The following is a 20,145-nucleotide window of genomic DNA, read 5'->3' as shown; positions in this document are numbered from 1 at the left end:
CCATGAGACACCCCCCATTGTTTACTGCCTCCCTGATCAGTTATGCATATAATTAAAATGATTATTAAGAAATTAAGAGCTTCATAAAATCAATTACAAGAGTTGCAGGTGTAGGTCCTGGTGAAAGAGTCTCAGTGGCAAATATTGCTTCATAATTGTCCAGGGTCTTTAAAAATGTCCCCCGGAAGTATTTGGTTGATAGGTCAAGACTGGCTATATACCATGGTTTTTATTCATGGCTCTTATTATGAGAATGTTTGTATAGTTTAGACACCTACATGACACCTACGTAAGCCCTTCATGATAAGTGACAAACATTTATAAATGCTTATACCAACAATCTTAAGCTGTCATAAATACTTCTTTTGTTAGATGAGTGTCAAGTTTACATAGCAATTATAAGAAGTAACAGCGGGTATTTGGTGACATAGGGATGTGTCATGGCAGATTGTGGTGATGATATAACAGCTGAAAAAGGACACTGTGGGTATATAATAAGTCTTATTGATCACACATTGGATCTATTACAAAGAACTGACTTCAAGAAATAATTGCTGACAAAATTGTACGGGTTGGCTCTAGCGCCAGACCACCACCGGCCACCAGAGGGAGCCAACGGGCAAATCAAGCTTGATTACCTACATCTGCTCGATAGTCTTTAAGGAGCTCTCAATTTGAGCAGGTGTTGTTGAGTCTTTGTCAGTGTTCTGGTCCCAGACTAGCCAGTAACCCAGGTAGAGGGTCCAGAGGTTCCTGGATTGTACAGAAGTTCTGTGTTTCTAGGGTGATTTATAGTGGCCGTAAGTATGTTTGTGCTTGTTTGTGCTTAATCCTCGATGGTTTCAGCCATTGCTTGGGTTTGTTCAGATCCAACAGTAGCACAGTCAATTATTTAATGAAGTATAATGAAACACTTAATATTTCAATAGAATTCATAACAATATGATGTTTCTAGCTTTCCAATAACAATTATGCTCTCCGATTGATAGAAATACCATAGAGTTGTTGACATGAGCAGCTGAAGACATATGATTACCATATGATGGTGATGAATTCTGACTTATCTGCTGTATAATCTAAGTTGCGTTCTGATGAATCTACTGCACTAGGATGTGTGCTCTTTGCAGATGGAAAAGCACTAAGTTGCTCTGGATTAAAGCACCTGCTAAATGCCTTAAATGTAAATATGAATGTAAATGTGAATATGATTTGGCAATAATTGATCCCACCTCCTCTACTCCAGGAACTGATGCCTAATAGTTCAGAACCTTTGCTCACTATAATAAACTCCTCTGAGACTATCTACATCAAATCATTTTAAAATTGCAGTCAAGCCACTACTGTAATATAAAACCTTGTCTTATCCCCATGAACTGTCCATCTACAGGCCAATTTATAATATTTCCTTTATTTCAAGTTCTAGAAAGTAGTTTCTTCGCAAATCTGCCATTTTGCAGACAAATCATGTCCTCAAATTATTTCAGTGTGGATTTAGACCCCACCACAGCACCAAACTGCATTGACTAAAGTAGATGATGATCTCTTAATATCCTCTTATGAAGAACATTTCTTTTCTTTTCGTATACGCTTAGATGTTAGTGCTGCATTCAGTACCAACCACAACATCCAACTGGATAGACTGTGACTGCCACTCATTGGTATAAAAGGTCAAGCACTCTGCTGGTTCAAATTACATTCAAATCGTTATAAATTTGTCCTTGTACATAATGGATGCTCTGAATGTAAAATATGTTGTCCCAAAAGGAATTGTTGTATTGAGCCCTATCTTCTCGTTATGTAGGCTACCATATTAGGCACAGTTATTCACAGGCTTCTATTGCTATGCAGGTCACACTCAGTTGTATACATCTTCTGATCGCTACTGTGATCTTTAATTTCATTTAACACACATATGCAATAGTAAAGCTGCTTTTTCCATGTAGCTGAGACATTTACTTTCATTATCAGATGCAGAGAAACTGATCCACGCGTTTTTGTCTCAACATTGGACTATTGAAATGGTCTTTTAATTGAATCCCTAAAGAAAGTCCAACTATCTAGGGGCTGGACCTTTGACCTTATTAGTCCGGCTCTCTTGGAGTTGCACTTTAAAATTGAATTGATTTTAAAAATCAGACATATCAAGCGCTGAATGGTCTGACCCCATAATATCAGTGAACTCACTTAATACTATAACTCACCTCGCCTGCTGCCTTCTCCAAATGCAGGTTTCTTAGTTTCAAATTAGCAGGACTTCTGCCAAAGGCAGAGCTTTCTCCTTTAGTCTTCCTGTTTCAATCAGAGATTCAGATACATGTCCAGTCTTTAAATCTAGACTGAAGACTCCCCTATTTCACCAAGCCTTTTAACCTACTGCACATGTGTAGAACCTGGGGCCCCCAGTCAGTTTTGTTCATTTGATATGTTGTCATCCAGCCATTGTCTCTAGTTTGTGATGGTGATTTGGGTGGAGAGCAAAGGTTCAGTGAGCCCTCATGACTGTGGTCACCTCCTCCTCCTCCCTGTAGTTATTCTGCTATAGATGAGCCCGCTGGAACCACCTGCCACAGTGGACAAACCGATGCTGCCACCTCAAACCGCTCATCCATATGGGCCCCGCTGCAGTATCTCGAGGCCCCACATATACATTGGATGGCTAGAAATAGAACTATAAATATGGACTCCTACTAGCTAGAGCAGGGGTCACCAAATGGCGGACCGCGGTCCGGATCCGGACCCGAACGCCGTCCTGTCCGGACCCAATCACATTCCTGATTAACTGGATACGGACCCAAATGCCAAAAATATTTTTTTATTTTTACGGGAGACTAAATGTTAAACCGGAGCATTTATTTCAGGGCTACTGAAAAAACACTCCATGACGAGTGTTACGCCCCCCCCCCCCCCCGCTCAATAACTTGCGTTCGCCAACGCCGCCCCGGACCTCAGGTCAGAGCTATCTGCCAAAATTGGACCGTGGAAAAATATAATTGATTACCCCTGAGCTAGAGGATGGGTCTTTGCTATCACAAGTCACAATATCTAATGAAATGAAAATCTTTTTAAAACAATGCCTTAGCATCTTAAAATAAGGTATTACGTTAAAATGACCTTAAATAATGATTTAGAATTTCAACATAATGACATCTCAAAACATCTGCATGACTTGGTATTTGTCACGCTGCCAACCAGCAGTAACTACAATACCCAGAATTCCTCACACCAGCTTTCCAGCTCCAAAGTCCTTGATTACTAACCACCTGATCCTCATTATTTATCGGCACTACGTATAGCTCTCCAGCGCCCCTAACTTGTGCATACCAAGCCTTATGTTCACACCATACATTATATTCAGCCTTATGTCCTACCTAGGGTTTCCTTCATTTGTTGCCTACCTGGTGTGTCTTTACTTCTGTGCCTCTCATCCTCCTGCTTTGATTACTGTTTCTGACTTTTTCCCCTTCTTAGCCCTGAACTGTCTATGCACTTTTGTTTTTGTTGTACTGTTTAAATATTCTGGTTGCCCTGTTTCCTCTCCGAGTTTGATTTTGGGTCTGCAATTGTCTGTTCTCTGTCTGCTCATGTCACAATCTCAATATATTGAGTGAATATCTCAACATAAAGACTTTAGCATTTCAAAATCTCTAATGACACAGCAATTCACTTAATAATGAGAGTGAATAATAAGATTTTTCTTTGTTTTAAATTTGCAAACATGGACATCCATAGAGCATAGGTATCCTCATTCACTGTATATAACATATATTTTCCCCAGAGCATTGCTGAACATACTGTTTTAACAGTGAGGGTAAGACCTGTCAATGTCAAAACTAAAAATATCTGTTACACAGTGGCTTTTCCTGTATTGCCACGCCAGTACAGGAGATTCTATATCTTTTTGAAGTCCTCATGTTTGTTCAATTTTTCCAACAGCCTCACTTGACAGGCTGTGTCAAATCATCAGCATTGTTACCTGATATGCCAAAAAACACCAAGCTGCATAGTCAGTGATAATATGCTAATGTCATTTCACTCCAAATTTCACTTTTTACACCCTAATGTCACCAGGAATTTCAGTTGACTGTTTTTTTGTTGGAATAAGCATTTATAATTGTTAAAGTTTGTTTGTCCATCGTCATGATGGGCTTATGCTGTTGTCATGTAGCCTTCTAAAGTGTGCCCTTCAGTGAAGTTATCTAAATTAATACATTTATTTTATTACTTTTATTGACCACTTCAATAGATATTTGTAGGTGCACTGCTTAATGTCATGACCTAACCGCAGAAGAAGCACCAGAAGATGTCACTGCATCGTATAAAAAAAGCTAATAAACGATGTGTTTGTGTTCGAGGCAGCAGGAGAACTGGAAGGACTAACATAACCCACATTGCAGGCAGTTCACCTTGACAAATATGACTTCAACAAGGGGATTCAGAGCATTGATGGGTGCTGGAAGTGTGTGCCAGCCATTTTGAAGACATTTAGATTGCTGAAGACAGATTAAAATAATCACTGGGACAGAGACGTGGACTGTGAGGACTGGCAGAATGTGCTTCTTGGCTTAACCTGATGTTATGTGATGGCAGACGGCTAAATGTCACTTAAATTCATGTACTGCTGTAATTTTCACACATGATTGAGCGTGCATTGTTCCTTTAACTGACTGTAGTGTTGAAAATTTAATTGTTTTCAACCCCTCCACTTTTTTTTTTTTTTTATTCCTGTTGCAACACATCCAAATATGTGTGTATGCTGCATGTGTTGCCAGTGTGTGTTGGGTGATTAGAGAGTCTCGGCTTCAGTGTTCCTCCTGAAAGTGTAGAATATTTACATTATAGGCATTCATGCATCCTGACAAAATATAAACATTTAATAACTGTACCTTCTGATTGTACAAAAGGTATTGCAGTGTCATTAATTATACAAATCTCTAAGCAAGGAAGGCAAGTAACCTGTAGCCACTAGTTTACCAATACTGGAAATTGAGAAATCCTCAAAATCAATTTATTTCCCTGCTCACAGAATAAAGATGACTGAGGGGATGTCCAAGCATCGTGATTTCCTGGTGTAGTAGAATTAGGCGATTTCTCTACTCCAGGAACTGGTGAGATCAGGGAGAGAGATTAGTTCCACTAGTTATGGCTGTATGTGTTTAAGCGTGTTTGCTGAACACAACTGTACTCTCCAGGTAAGAGCTCCCGCTCACAGGCATCTCGCATCCTGCGTCAAAGTGAAGCCCCTCCTCTTCCTCGCTGCCAAACACAGACCAGCGTGGTGTTTCCTCCCACCACAGCCTGTCAGTCTTCATAATACTGCATCTGGAATCTGCAGAAAGGTATTTGGAGGGTGTGAACAGGAGAGGAGGGGGGGTGGAGGTGAAGGTGTTGGGATTAAGGGCCTTTGCTGTGTGACGTGGTGAAGCTACATCTGCAGTATTAGCTGCAGGTCAGACAGGCCTTTGGCAGATTTCTTAGAGAAATATTGAACATGTACATAGTGTAGTCAGATCAATTAAGCGACAACCAACCTAGGTGTGAAGTTTTAGCTTGTTGTATTTAACAGTTAGGCTACTTGTGATTCCACACAAGTATTATGAAGTAATGTTATGATCTTGCTGAAGCTTTTGTATGCTTTAATGAAGATACATTTTTTTACTGGACTCTGAAAACTACTGTTAAGAAACTGGCCATTTTATCTTTCCTGCACAGATACTCACTCTGTCCTTTGGGGCAGTTCCTGAACATACTGCCCCTTGGACAGGCAGGACCTGAGGGTGAGAGATGACATTACCTTATTTGACATATATTTATAACATCCCATATATGACCAGCACAGTCGATAGTTCCTCTACACCTGCCAGTCTTCACACTGGACACTGATCTATCATACAGATCTTTACGGTGTACAATCCAATCACTTCTTGCCTGCCCTACTCCTGTCTGAATATAATGATCTAGATAGACAGGCCTAGCACAACCAGCACGGCGTTTCAGTGACGGTACCTTTAAAGAAAAATGAAACTCTATAATGAAGTAAATCCAATAATAAAGAGAATAGAATAACCGCCTCAGATTCCATATCCATTGGATTTTCAAACGTATTCTTCTCATTAGAGGGTTCATAGACTTTGTATCATTTGATGATTCCAACTTCACTCACTATTTTGTAAAGTTCATCACCAGGGATGCTGTCACGGTCCTCTGTTATGGACCAGACCCGTGCGCTGTTACTTCGCTGAACATGGGCCTTGTTTCAGAATTTTTGAGCATGCAAGCTGTGCTGTTTGTCTGTCAGTACATTTTATGTTAGTATTACTGTGGTAAAATCAATCTTATATATAAGCTGGACATATATAGGCATATGCATATAACCTATAGATACATCATACAACCGATGTAAATTATAAGAATTTTTGGCACTGACCTTTTCATAACCTACTGGAAATCGTCAGCAGACACAAGGTCGCTCGCAGGGAGGCAGTGCACCATTGCGGAGCGCAGACTCTCCTCTCGCGCCAGAGGAGGGCATCGTCGCGTCTTGCTCCGGGTGGCGTCACTGGTCTCCAGGCAACAGTCGAACGGGCTCTTCAATCAACGCTGGGTACAGAACGCCGCGCTGCTACGCGGAGCGCGCGTGCAAACGGACGTCGGAGCGCGAGCGGTCAGGACGAGACGGCGCGCCAAGCGATGACGCTCACGCCAGTCTTTTGCAAAATCGTCTTTTAAACAGCGGCGGAAATATAAAGTGACAGACGATGTTGATGCACGGAGGGAGATGAACATACCTGCGGACGGTGGACAAAGGACACTCGTTAGGAGACAGGACAAGGGCGCGTGGCCATCACCAAGTTCCCTCAACTGATCCCATTTGTGCAGAAATGCAGAATTTACATTTTTAGCAATTTACTATTCGGATCGTCCCATATTACAAATATCAGCACGATATTATAATAAAGACTGAGTTGATGTATTCGTGTTCAACGAACAGTTATTTTTCGCTTAAACTCTGGAGAAATTGACTTTGAATAGACATACCTAAAAGATTATCAAGAAATTCAGAAAATGCTGAAATTTCACAATTCCGACCTATGGATTGCTTGGCTGGTGTTCTTTTGCATGGAAGGTAAGCAAAACAGTTACATTTCTTATCGTATTTTTTAATTACAGTTCAAGTGTCGCCGTGGGCTACACGCAGTGTGGAAGTTTGAATCTCCACTTTGTTCAAATAAAGGCATGTGAGTGTGAATTGTAAAGAGTTTTTTAAGGTATTTAAGAAGAAGTCTCGTTCATAACGTGAGTTGTTTATAGCAGACTAGGTCAGATTGGTTACATCCAGTAAACACAACACAAGCCTGCACAACTGAGTATTGGAATTTGGTAACAAATCTTAATCCGTCTGTCAAATGAAGGTTAGGCCTACATAAACACGCTCTCAAACCCAAACAGACTTCTACAAACCTTTTTATATCGATTTATTTGGGTAGTCTCAGCAGCCCTGACTGTAGTGACATTGCAAATATACTGGATACGGAGCACTCGTTATTTTAAACGGAACCGGAGAGCCGGAGCGTGACCGTCTGCGCCCTGTAATCCCAGATTAAGATTAGGAGCACCGTCCACGTGACCAGCTCTCCCATCCTCACCTGCATGTAGGGTTTGGAAGTTTGGACACCAACGGGGACTTTACTCCACTTATTCTGTTATGGAGACGCGCGGGTGTTTATGTGATTTATTTTCTAGAATGTCACTAAAAAGTTTGTTTGTTGTCGTCGGTGGTTCATTGATTTCTCCCTCCGGCACCCGAGACATGAAAATCCTTAGAATCCTTTTCCTAAATTACGTAATTGCACTCAATATAGGGAATCTCTGATTTCCATCGCTGCATAACACAATCGGGATGTTATGATCGTGCCACAAAGTGCGCATTGCCATTTTTGGTGGATGTGCAGTTAACACGTGCATGTACAGTTCGATCAGCATATATTAAGGTAAAGATAAACGTATTATACACATGTTTACTGTCCCTGTTGGCCAGTGAAAGGCTCTGGCAACAGTAGCGATTTGCACTATTTAACGTGCACGGGGGTCTGATTTCTCCATGCCGTCTGCTGGTGACCTCCAAGCAAGGTGCTCTTTGGTTGCCGTGTTTGTCCTGGTACACTGAACGTGGAGCTGCATGATGTGGACAGAGTACTATATTGCGATTATATTGATATTATATTCAGATTGCAATGTGATGATCTTTCACATGGTGAAAAGTATTATATCAAAATTCTAATCAAAATTATTAACATGTCTTGGATCATTGAAATGCACTGATTCATCAGAACAGCCACCTAACACTCATCTGGAGAATCTGAGATTAATAATGATTTTCACAGAAAAATTGTTAAAAGGCTGGTTTACATTTCAGTTCTAGCATTCTGATATTGCTACTGGTAAGGCCAGAAATGAGTCAACACGCAGGCTGAATTCAGATACCACTTACAACTCCAGCAAAGTTAAACTTTGGCTGATGGAAGATGGCCAAGGAAAAACCCTCCATGTTAATACCAGTATAAACAAAGAGGAAGAATGAGTGAAGGATCAGAGGGAGGGAGAAAGTAAGAGGGGTGAGGCGAGATAGAAAGAAATGAATAATGTTAAATCATGTTTAGCCTTTGATAAAGACCGACAATAACAGTTTAGGGAACAGAGCAAATGATGGACTGTGTGTGTGTGTGTGTGTGTGTGTGTGTGTGTGTGTGTGTGTGTGTGTGTGTTCATGTTATGCATTCACACTGTGTCTGCACGATGTGCTTCAGTGTAGTAGAAAAGGCTGGCTTAGGCTTGGGCAGAGAAAGGGGGCAGGATAATGCAGTTATGTCTGAGGTCCTGTTTACTCATTCCTGGGGCTCAGTAGAGTAACCACGATGATGGATTAGTGAAAGAACAAAAGGAAGTGTGCAAAAGAGAAAGAGGGTCAAACAAAGTGTAAAAGTGAGAGATGAAGATAAAGAAGGAGAATTCTTTCTCTCTCTCTCTCTCTCTCTCTCTCTCTCTCTCTCTCTCTCTCTCTCTCTCTCTCTCTCTCTTTCCAATCTCACCTGGTTGTACAGGAAGAAGACAGCGTTAGCAACTCCAAGGTCACGGTTTTGATTCCCAGGGAGTTACTGATAACTATGGAAGTTGTTCTGGAGAAAGAGCATCTGTCAAATGCTGTAAATATAACCATGTTGTGCTGGTTTAGTTATGGTGCTTCAGCCTCAAGGCTAGAAAACCAATCAGATGTGCCAATCAATGGTGCCAATTAAAATTAATCAGAGCTGGAGGCACCACACTATTCAGTAGCTGAGTACCACCAATTCAAAAGCATTCATGCAAATGAGGGGCACTGTTTTTAGGACCAAGCTAAAATACCCGGTTGCCTTTAAAAGAAAAAAATATATATAGACTTATACTATGAGCTGAGGCGCTTGTGTTCTGCTTATTATATGCTTATCATCCATCATAGTTGCAGACGTTTCATATTTTCAAACTTGCCCAGTAGCTTGTCATTCTGTGGATGCTGTCGTCTTAAAATCAAAATGTCCTCGGCATTCTGCTCGCTTCTAGGAGGGGGAAAAAAAAAAAACGTTTTCATGCTCCAATTGATGAAATATGAGGAAGGAGGTGTTCTCATTTCTCTGCTCATTGCTTTTGTAGTGTGGCTGAAAGTTATACAGACATTTGCATTGGGGAATAAATCATTGTGGAGATATGTTTCAGCATGAACTGCATATCTGAATAAATATGGGGAAAAAGCCATCCGCCAAACTGAAGATCTCATTGGGCGCAGCAACTATAATCCCGGTCGTAGCCATGTCACCGTGGGGTCCTTTATTAACACAGGGAAACGTCAAGCTTCCCTCTCGAATGGCGACTTAGCGTTGGTATGAAAGAGATGGTGATAGAGACCATTTTGCTCGCTTCTCCTTCTCACGTGTTTTTAGTTTTGCCCACTAAAAGCAGGGCAGCTGGACTGGACACGGGACAGATGGGAGTTTCCACCTCGATTATCTTCAGCTAAAAATAACCCCTCAAAAATTAAAAGACCATTGGGACGACTCTGAAAGTATATAAGTGTGAGTGACAGAGAGAGAGAGAGAGAGAGGGAGTGAGGGAGGAGAAGTGGAAAGGCACTAAAGATGCCTGCCGTGCCTCGTTTCAGAGGAGATGTATCAATAAATGATGCAGGAATTTCAAGCCACGGGGGGGTGAGTCACCTTCTGGAGAACCACTGCAGTGGCGACAGCAGCTGCCTCTGTGGCGGTAGCCGCCAGACCCCCAACGAGCTCCTCTCTGTCTGCCTCCCAGGCCTCGCATACACCGAATCCAAATCTCAGTGATCCCCAGGCAAAAAGGCTCCTGAGTAAACCACCCTCCTGAACATGATCTGAACACTCCCGAGGGGTGTAGGGTGTGGGGGGTGTTTTGGTGATGGTGTTATGCTTGGCAAGACAGAGCTAGCACCGACAGACTTCCAGTCTGACGGTCTACTCCAGAGATCCGGAGCTTGGATGTCTCAAAGGTGCACGGTGTGATGGCCAGACAAGGACAAGGACTTTGGTTAATCTCTTCAGCTTATTATTTTAAAAGTTGACAGTCAGCTAAGGGTGCAGAGAGGGGGGGGAATCAGTCTTTAGTATGCACTGTAAAGAGCTAATAAATTTTTATATAGAAAATGCATTAGCTTGTCCTCCAGGAGGAAACATGAGGTGAAGGTTGGCAGTAGAAAGCAAAGCCATTTGATTCCTCAGTGAGTTTCTCTTAGTCCAACAGCCAACATTATGCCAACGCTGTGTACGTTATCTGAAGTGCTTGCATTGACAGGGCTTATTTTTGTAAGAAATACATTAAATAAGCAAATATTTCCCATTGATAACACATTTCTAGTATGATGCTGTACAGCATTTTGTGTTTTCTCTGTGTTTTGTGTTTTCATTGGCCAAAGGCTAGACCGAGAAGTCTAAAGTAATATTGTGAATGACCCAGTAGGAGCGATCAGTGTTATTGACGCCCTTGTTACTGCCCCGTACGTTAAATGGCCGACAGCCAGCTCTAGTTAAACTCCCCCTGTTCACGCATGTGAAGGTTCTTCAGCACTATTCTGTCACGACTCCCAGGGTGGAGGTTTGAATCATTAATGCTGCAGTGTTGCGACACGTGATCAGCCGACATGCAGCAGGTGCACTTGATCGATCAAAGCCAAGTGTGATTATTACAGTGCTTTGGAATGCCCAGTCGAGCATTATCAATAAGGGCCCCGGTGTGAAGATAGAATAATTAATTATGTCAACATCCTTCTTGTGTAAATTAAACATTTTGGACTTCAAATTTAAAGTACTAAATAAATGTTTAGATTCTCCTTCTCTGACTCTAAAGTCTGCATTTTAATGTCAATTGTCTTAGTAGCTCTGATTATGCAATTGCTAGTTGTGCCCAAAGTGTTTATGCAGAAGAACAATAAGTTTCCTTCTTTCCCTTTGTGATTTACAGGCAATGCAATAGAAACTGTAGTTTACACCATCTCATCAAACCCTCTTACAAACATACCTGTAGATGTACAGCTAGAAATGATGAGTGGCCATGGAGGAACATGCACTATTCATACAGCCCATCTTCCTGCCCATCCACACGTCAGTTTTGGACAGCAGAACCATTGTTGGCTGGCTGGTACCGTGGGACAGACCCCCTTCTCAAGGTCTCGGGCAGTGATGATGGCTGGGTGTAAAACCTCCAGCTCCGCTCGCTCCTCCCTTGTGAGTGCCAGGGAGCAGCACGCCTGAGCCCAGGGTGGTCCAGCGGATCGGAACCGCACTGCTGATGTATCAGGCTGAAGGTCGCTGATAGAAACCTTTCAAATATAAACTGACAAAACGGAGCCACAAGGTTGAAACGTTCTGAGAAATCTTGCCTAGTATCTGCGTGAGTAGCATGGTGCTCGCATGTGTACAGTTGTGATCAAATTTATTCAACCCCCACTGAAATAAAGTGTTTTGGCCAGTTTCACATTGATTTTGATCATTTCAGTCATCTTATTTACAATTATATCAAAGAGGCACTTATAAATTAGACAAACATAACATAATATTTATGATGGAATAACCACAAATGTCTTTACTGTGCTCACATCATTATCAGTTTTATTCAACCCCCTAGTGACATTATTTTTTAGTACTTAGTACAACATCCTTTTCCAGTTATGACAGCTTTCAAGCGTGAAGCATAGCTTGACACAAGTGTCTTGCAGCGACCTATGAGTATCTTAGCCCATTCTTCATGGGCAAAAGCCTCCAGTTCAGTCACATTCTTAGGCTTGCGCACTGCAACTGCCTTCTTTAGGTCCCACCAGAGGTTCTCAATTGGATTTAAGTCTGGTGATTGCGATGGCCACTCTAGAATGTTCCAGCCTTTCATGTTCAACCATGCTCTAGTGGACTTGGATGTGTGCTTCGGATCATTGTCCTGTTGGAAGGTCCAACGTCTCCCAAGCCGCAGGTTTGTGACTGACTCCATCACATTTTCCTCCAAGATCTCCTGGTACTGAAGGGAATTCATGGTACCCTGCACACGTTGAAGCTTTCCTGTACCATTAGAAGCAAAACAGCCCCAAAGCATAATTGACCCCCCGCCATGCTTTACAGTAGGCAAGGTGTTCTTTTGTTCATAAGCCTGGTTCTTCCTTCTCCAAACATAGCGCTGGTCCATTGTCCCAAACAGTTCAAATTTAGTTTCCAAAACCTGTTCCAAAACCTTTGTGGCTTGTCCACATGAATTTTGGCATACTGCAGTCGACTTTTCTTGTTCTTTGGAGTCAGCAAGGGGGTGCGTCTGGGCATTCTGGCATGGAGGTCTTCGTTATGCAGTGCGCGCCTTATTGTCTGAGCTGAAACTTCAGTGCCCACATCTGACAGGTCTTTTTTCAGTTCCTTAGCAGTCACGCGGGGATTTTTCTCCACATTACGCTTCAGGTAGCGCACAGCAGTCGCGGTCAGGATCTTCTTTCTGCCACGACCAGGTAACGTTTCCACTGTGCCCTTTAACTTGAACTTGCGAATGATACTTCCGATAGTGTCTCTTGGAATATTTAACAACTTCGCAATCTTTTTATATCCTTTGCCATTCTTGTGAAGAGCAATAACCTCTTCTCTTGTCTTCTGGGACCATTCTCTTGCCTTCACCATGCTTGGAAACACACCAGTAGATGTCTAGAAGGAGCTGAGTATCACAGTCCTTTTAAATCTGCCTAATTGGTGCTTATCATGCTTGACTGCTGCTCGTTGACATCCACAGATGTTTTCAATACCTGATGGAAAACACTGGAATGAACCTCTGTTCTTAGGAGTGGTAGTCGTAAAGGGGTTGAATAATTGTGTCAATGAAGAAATCACAAAAAGGCCATTTAATACTTTATGACAAAAAAAATTGATGCTATCTTAGTTGCATTTAGTTCTTTAACAAGTCCTTGTAAGATTTCATTATGAACACAATTACAAATGTGCACTGAATTTCATAAAACCCTTCGCAGCATTGGGGGTTGAATAAATTTGATCACAACTGTACATATTTACATTGATATCGCCAGGCTGTTGCCATCTTCTGACCTCATACCATATGATAACCCTTTAAACTGTATTACAATATACACTGGAAAACGCAGCATCCATCATCGGTACACTACAGTGTTCGGTATATTGTGGCTCTGATAGTGACTTGCTGTAAATACGTAGGGAGTCATGATGACCACTGGGGGTTCAAACACCACTCAGAGCCATTACATCGTGCTGTTGCTCTGATGGGGAGCGATGCCAAAAACGCAGCACCAGTCTGATCTGCCAGGTGCGTCTGTCAGAGGCACGACGAGGCTCCAGTTCACGGGTGCTCAGCAGGGGGCGCCGTGCTGGACTTTCAAGGGGAACGTGTCACTTTTGACTTTTGTCGTAGCAGGACTAAGGACCTCAAGATGGGGGCTGGTGCTGATGCACTCAAACAGCGTCTGATGTGAGGAGATCTCCACATGCTTGGGTCTGGGGTTACTGAAAACCACGTAAAAAACAAACCATAGTCTTCTTAGCCATTCCTCCAATTGTCCACTGTAGCTCTTGGGGCTTGAGAAGAACACATTTACATTGAGTAGGTGGTACGTGTGTGTGAAACAGGTTCTGTGTGTGTGTGTGTGTGTGTGTGTGTGTGTGTGTGTGTGTGTGTGTGTGTGTGTGTGTGTGTGTGTGTGTGGGTGTGAGTGTGGATGGTCAATACCCGCAGTACTGCTCCGCATTATAGCTACCACCGCACACCTGTAAGGGGAACAGGCCTGGGTCTGTGTGTATAGGTGCACACACAGTGGGCAGAGGTGGGGTGTGGGTGTAGGTGCCTTATATACTAATGCTGGCTGTATTACATGAGTTTGGGAGAAAATTAGACTGAACGTTCAATTAAAGCATTATGTATAACAGGAAGAAAAGCCTGTTGAAGCATGTTACATTTCTTAATGATGCATTAATGAGAAGAACAAACACTTATGGGAAGTTATAAAACAATCAGAAACCTGCCAGATCTCATAAATGAATGAACCTTATAGGCCACATGACTGTGATTCATGCTCAACCATCTCCTCTCTTCCTCTCCACACTTCTCTGGGTCCCTGTTGATCTTAACACTCCCTGCTTGTGCAATTACAGTGCTCTAAAAATACCACCACGTAATAATTTTGTATTCTTGCAAAGATTTTTTTTTTCTTTCTTTTAAATTGCTCAGAGTAGCTGGGAGCGCTGAAATGATAGACGTCGCACCAGTCTGCCACAGCGAAATGAACAAATAGCTCCCCTCTCTGTTTCTCTCTCGTTCATTTTTTCATTGCTCCTTTGTCCCTTTTACAGAGAATCAATATCCCAGGATAAAAAAAGAAACCGTTCCATCTTATTCAGAAGCGCCTTTGTGGATATGGATCACAACATCCAAGGCTGTATAATATACATGTTTAATCAATTTTTATTGATTCTTCTGTTAAACCCAACCATGTATAGGCACTGTGAACTACAGCGAGTCGTCCATGTTTTTACATTTTCACTCTTTAGTCTCTGATGCAGGTTTTACAGAGGCAATTAGGACATATGGCCTGGTGTCTTTATATTCAGTCACGTTTGCCGTCCCAGGGAGAGATGAACTCTGGAGGAAGTTAGCTGTCCTACAGGGAGGGTGGAGTCTATGACTGGCCAATATGTCAGAAATATAATCATGATATATTTAATCAGAAGTATTTTTTCCCACACTTGTCAGAATTCGAAGAGTATACTGGTAATGACTGAGAGGGCCTCGGCGTGGGCCTGATTTGCATTGCTTTAACTTATTTAAACCACTTCCACGGGTCCAACAATTTACTCAGCTATGAGTTCACTTTCACTTTCATGCCCTTAGCTGATTCTACTCATCTCAGAACTTTAGCTCAAACACTACTTTGCAATGGGTACTAGACGTGCGTTTTGACACGCGAGCCACACATTTATTTATTTCTGTTGTGTGATATTTCCATATCGATTTTAAATATCGAATATCAAAAACCAATTTGGTTATATTGCCCGACCTCATGGAGACCCTGCTGTAGAGACATGGTAAACATCGTTACTGTCTCTTTCTGTATTTGACATGTCCAACAGTGCAGTGTTGGCTCAGGGACATATTCGTCACAAATGTAACACATTGCTATAAGAAAAGACTGATTCCTTATATCATGAGATTGTGCTTCATAAAATGAATTGCATTTCCTCTCAGTGATGTATAATTTCTGTGAAAGTCTGTAACTATTATAGATTCATCAAAGTACACAAAATCCTCCGGTAGCAACAGAGCTTTACACATGGGGGTATTCAGTGTTTCTCTGGCAATATGGAGGAACTGAAACATGTGCGCACGAAGTGGGAGGATGTATTAGTAATGCCTCAGCTATCAGACACCCATATGTAATTCATAAGCAGCAGAAGATGGCCTGGCCGCTCAGATCTGTCTCTCCCAATCTGTCCATTACTATGAGAGACAGGAAGAATGGGGGGATGAGGGAGGAAGAAAGAAAGATGGAGAGAGACCCAAATGGGTCATTGTCATTGTCAAAGCTTTACAATGACATTTTTCCCGCCGTTTTCAGGATGTTTGATCTGCTGTCACGTTTATACTGGGGCTGTGATTTCTGTGGAAAATATTGTCATTTGATTCCTAAGACACAAGGCTGATTTTTATCATGACATTGTTTTGCTGAGAGGTTTGACTGAGTAGGTGAATAGTGCAGTGTGTGTGTGTGTGTGTGTGTGTGTGTGTGTGTGTGTGTGTGTGTGTGTGTACTACTGCAGTATTGGGTTTTGTTGCTCTGTCTCACGATGGCTGCAGATAATTGTGATACATCCCTGTGACAAGGGGCTTCCCCCTTAGTCATATATCCTGTTTCTCCGTGGGCATGTGTGTGTGTGTGTGCACGGGAGTGATTTCCATGTGAAATTGTGAGTGTGGTGTTCAGTGAGGTGACCTTGGCTATAAAACCTAAAAAGTCTTCAAACGGCACCCAGTCAAACTGACCTCCTCTGTTTATTTCTGTCTCGTTCTCTCTGTCTGTCTCACTGTCTGTCTCGCTGTCATCCTCTGGTCGTCTTTTGTTTGGTGCGTTTCCTTTGTCTTCTTACTCTATTCTTGCACTCACTTTAGATATCTGTTCCTAAGCTGCATTGAGAGGAATGAACACAATTTGTCTTTCTTAGGTTCATCTTCCCTGTTCCTCTTCACTCTTTTGTCAGATCACACTCCTTTCACTACTGTCATTCGCCTGTCATTCTTCCTCTGCCTCCTGGTCTAGAACACAGTGCACTCCATAGCTGCCTTTGTCTGGCTAACAAACCCCAACCGACAGTTTCGTGGTGAAGGCGTCTGCTAAATGCCTCGTACCTCTCTTCATACCCTTATACCTCAAAGACAGCCGGCACGTTACTAACACATTAACCGTCACCTCTGAGGGATTGCTCCCTAAAGGAGCAGAGAGGAATCTGGTTTGGTAGGTACTGTGGACTGTGACCACAGTCGATGCTGAGTGTAGAAAACTCAGTTTGTCAGGATTTGGGATGTAAAGGGCGGTTTGGGGCCTGAAGAACTGTCATGGGACTCGTCTGGGATTTTGTTGTTGTTGTTCGTGTTTTTTTTTGGGAGCAAATGTTCTGATGCTACTTTTTTGTTGACTACCTCATTATTTGACCCCTCACCTTCACTGCCTTCTTTTTTCCCTTTTCAGCTTTTTCTAGACACTTTATTCCAGCACACACACACACACACACACACACACACACACACACACACACACACACACACACACACACACACACATACAGGCGCACACCTCATACTACAGCAGTTAATGGGGGACAATATACTAAACCTTTGAAAGAAAGCTCAAGTAAAGCAGGTGGGAGTTTTCACACAATGAGAGAACAATTAAAGAAGGCAGAATAAAAAAAAAAAAAAGAAAATTAGCTTGGCGGCTCCTCGAACGGCGACTCGGCACCACAGACCTCACAGTGCAAGATGTTATTAGTGATACAAAAAAGAGCTCAAAAAGTACGATGAAAGCTTGACACAGCTTCAAGTGATTATGTGGCCTTGTTTGACAAAATGAGTGCAATTATAATTAATCTCACTTTTAAATAAGGTGGAGAGAATTAATTATACAACTGCGGACTGATGAGACTGTTTGATAGGCTATACCACAATCTACACAGGTATAACTGAAGGGAGAGACCATGACAGAGAGAGAACAATATCGGTGGGTGTTAAAATTGCATGAATATTTCATGCTTAGTAGCATTTCAAAGGCTTTGGTGTGGGCAGACGGACGCTTGCTGTATACAGCGCTCGCATGCTGGAAAAGCACAAACTTTGCAGATGCGAATGAGCTGGCGATGGCAACTTCCGGAAACAGGCTGACCAAACCCTCACAGGACAAACCATCCTGTCGCTATGTTAAAAATGCTGGCCCAACACAAGGTTGCTTTTAACAAAAATAACAAAGCGGAAACTTTGAGTGCGCAATCCTGTTTGGCCATTTTGGCCATCTTGGTTTTGATGTTAGAAGGACATTCTGCCAGACGCCTCTGTTTTGGGGAAAGTAGCCGTATGTCCTCATTTCCTGTCGTATGTCCTCATTTATATCGTGTGTGTGTGTGTGTGTGTGTGTGTGTGTGTGTGTGTGTGTGTGTGTGTGTGTGTGTGTGTGTGTGAATATAGGTAATGTGGATTAGGCTTGAGGACGCAAGAGGCCACACAGACCGTCTTTATACACAACATTTATTTAGAACACTTAGAACACAGTAATGATACTCAGACAGAGAACGACAAAGAACACAGTCAACACACACTTAAATACTGATGACAGCAAGATAAAAGTACAGCATGTTACCATAATGAGACGAGAAACAGGTGATACGAATAACTCCAACGACACAGACGAACCCACACACCAAGATGCACATGAAAACCACCATATATGGACAGTCATAATCACGTGGACACGCCTGGAGGGAGGGGTCAGGGGCTGGAGACCCGGCCCACCAAGGCCAGCTACTCCCGGAGTGCCCAACAGCAGCAGTTTGCTCCCAGACCCACAATGAAGGGCGGAGCCAGATCACACAATCATCACGGTCACAGACACACACACGGGCACAAAACATGGGGATAGAGAAACACACAGAAACAGACACAGGCACATAAATAAATGGATTCACAGGGTGCCACGCTGGAAGGCTTGTGTTCAGCAAGGGTGGCAATCCTGGGGTTACTGGTGCAGGTCTGGATCCCTGAGGTGCTGGGATTCCCCCCCGAGGGACGCAGACTGGCTTTGGGGGCTCCCGGGGGAAGTGTCCTCGCCTCTGGAGTCACTGGGCCTCGTCCTTTGTGTTGAGGGACAGTTGAAGGGCGTACGGTTGTCTCCGGAGTAGTTTGGGAGGATGCACTGTGCGTAGGCCCCGCTATCCTGTCGATCCTGCCTTAGCAGGACTTCCTCCTCCTCTGGTTCTGGAGGGGCACCCAGCCTTTCTCCCGATGACCCCTAGCTACCATGGTGGAGCTGCCCTTGGGTTTAGAGGGGGCACGTCTTTCCTGAACACTCGGGCCGTTGGAGACTGGGCCTCGGTCTCAGGGATAAGCAGTGCTGCCTCCTCCTGCCTCAGCCTCCATCTCCATCCTCCTCAGAGGTTCAGGAGATCTCCTCCATATCAGCCTATCACTAGTATACTCACTAGTATCACTAGTACTCTACTAGTATCACTAGTATACTCTACTCTCATAAAATATAAAAATGTAGACAAAGACAGTGTAAAATTTTATGAAATAACCAAAAACTATATTAGTTAATCCAGTTAACTAATAAAAAACAAAAAAACAAATGAGTTTGATTCTCCCAGCATGTACTGTGCTGTTAGCGGGGTTAGCATTTCTGGCTGAGGTACCTCAGGTCTTCCTGCCTCTGTCAGGGTGCCCACCCCACTGTGGCCCCTCCCCTTTTTTCCAGGCTTGAGTAAAGCCGGTGAGGTCATAAAGGAATCCGCTCCGCATGCCTTGGCTCTCTCCCGGGTGCGGCGGGGCGGGTCGCCTTGGCGATGGTCACTGCACCGGAGCCAGACGTGGCCGGGCTGCTTTGTCGGGGTGCTCATTAGCATGCAAATGTGCCCGCGTCTGCTGAGTTTCCAGGGGGACAAAGGACGCCCCTGTTCCCAGGCCTGGGGAGGCCCCTGGAAAACAGCACGACTTTGACACGGAGATGTGGGGCTTGAGAGTGAGAGAGTGAGAGAGTGAGAGAGTGAGAGAGTGAGAGAAAGAGAGAGAGAGAGAGAGAGAGAGAGAGAGACGGTAATTCTTCCCATTTGAGCATTTAAAGCCCTTATTTGTAAAATTGTCAAACCCGCTGCGGTACTACCAACACGACCCCGTGGTACCTGGTTATGAGGGGTAACTCTGTGGCAGAATGAGTTAGTTTTAGTCAGTGTCAGTCTGATCTGAGAACAGCTGTGCTAGGCAGTGACTCAGTAAAGCTTAGTAAAACTCTGTAAAGTCTCTGTAAAGCTCTAGGTTGTCTCTGTAAAGCTGCACAAAGGG

General features: G+C 43.2%; 1 protein-coding gene and 1 long non-coding RNA gene across 2 annotated transcripts in view; one reads left to right on the top strand and one right to left on the bottom strand.

Annotated features, from left to right (window-relative positions):
• Positions 1-698: 698 nt before the first annotated feature.
• The window catches only part of igsf11 (immunoglobulin superfamily member 11), a 94,134-nt gene continuing 74,687 nt past the window's right edge, over positions 699-20,145 (top strand). The window contains exons 1-4 of the mRNA XM_076977067.1: positions 699-800; positions 5,190-5,336; positions 5,710-5,774; positions 6,453-7,123. Coding sequence (XP_076833182.1) covers positions 7,063-7,123 — 61 coding nt within the window. The 5' untranslated portion in view covers positions 699-800; positions 5,190-5,336; positions 5,710-5,774; positions 6,453-7,062. The remainder of the gene's footprint in view (positions 801-5,189; positions 5,337-5,709; positions 5,775-6,452; positions 7,124-20,145) is intronic.
• On the bottom strand, positions 4,963-6,739 carry LOC143478120 (uncharacterized). Its single transcript, XR_013121700.1, has 3 exons — positions 6,425-6,739; positions 5,718-5,768; positions 4,963-5,326 (listed from the first exon to the last, which is right to left on the bottom strand). It is a non-coding gene; the product is annotated as an uncharacterized LOC143478120 (long non-coding RNA).

The sequence above is a fragment of the Brachyhypopomus gauderio genome, chromosome 16 (assembly GCF_052324685.1).
Source record: "Brachyhypopomus gauderio isolate BG-103 chromosome 16, BGAUD_0.2, whole genome shotgun sequence".
In the NCBI taxonomy this organism is placed as follows: Eukaryota; Metazoa; Chordata; class Actinopteri; order Gymnotiformes; family Hypopomidae; genus Brachyhypopomus; species Brachyhypopomus gauderio.
This window is presented reverse-complemented; position numbering and strand designations above follow the sequence as displayed.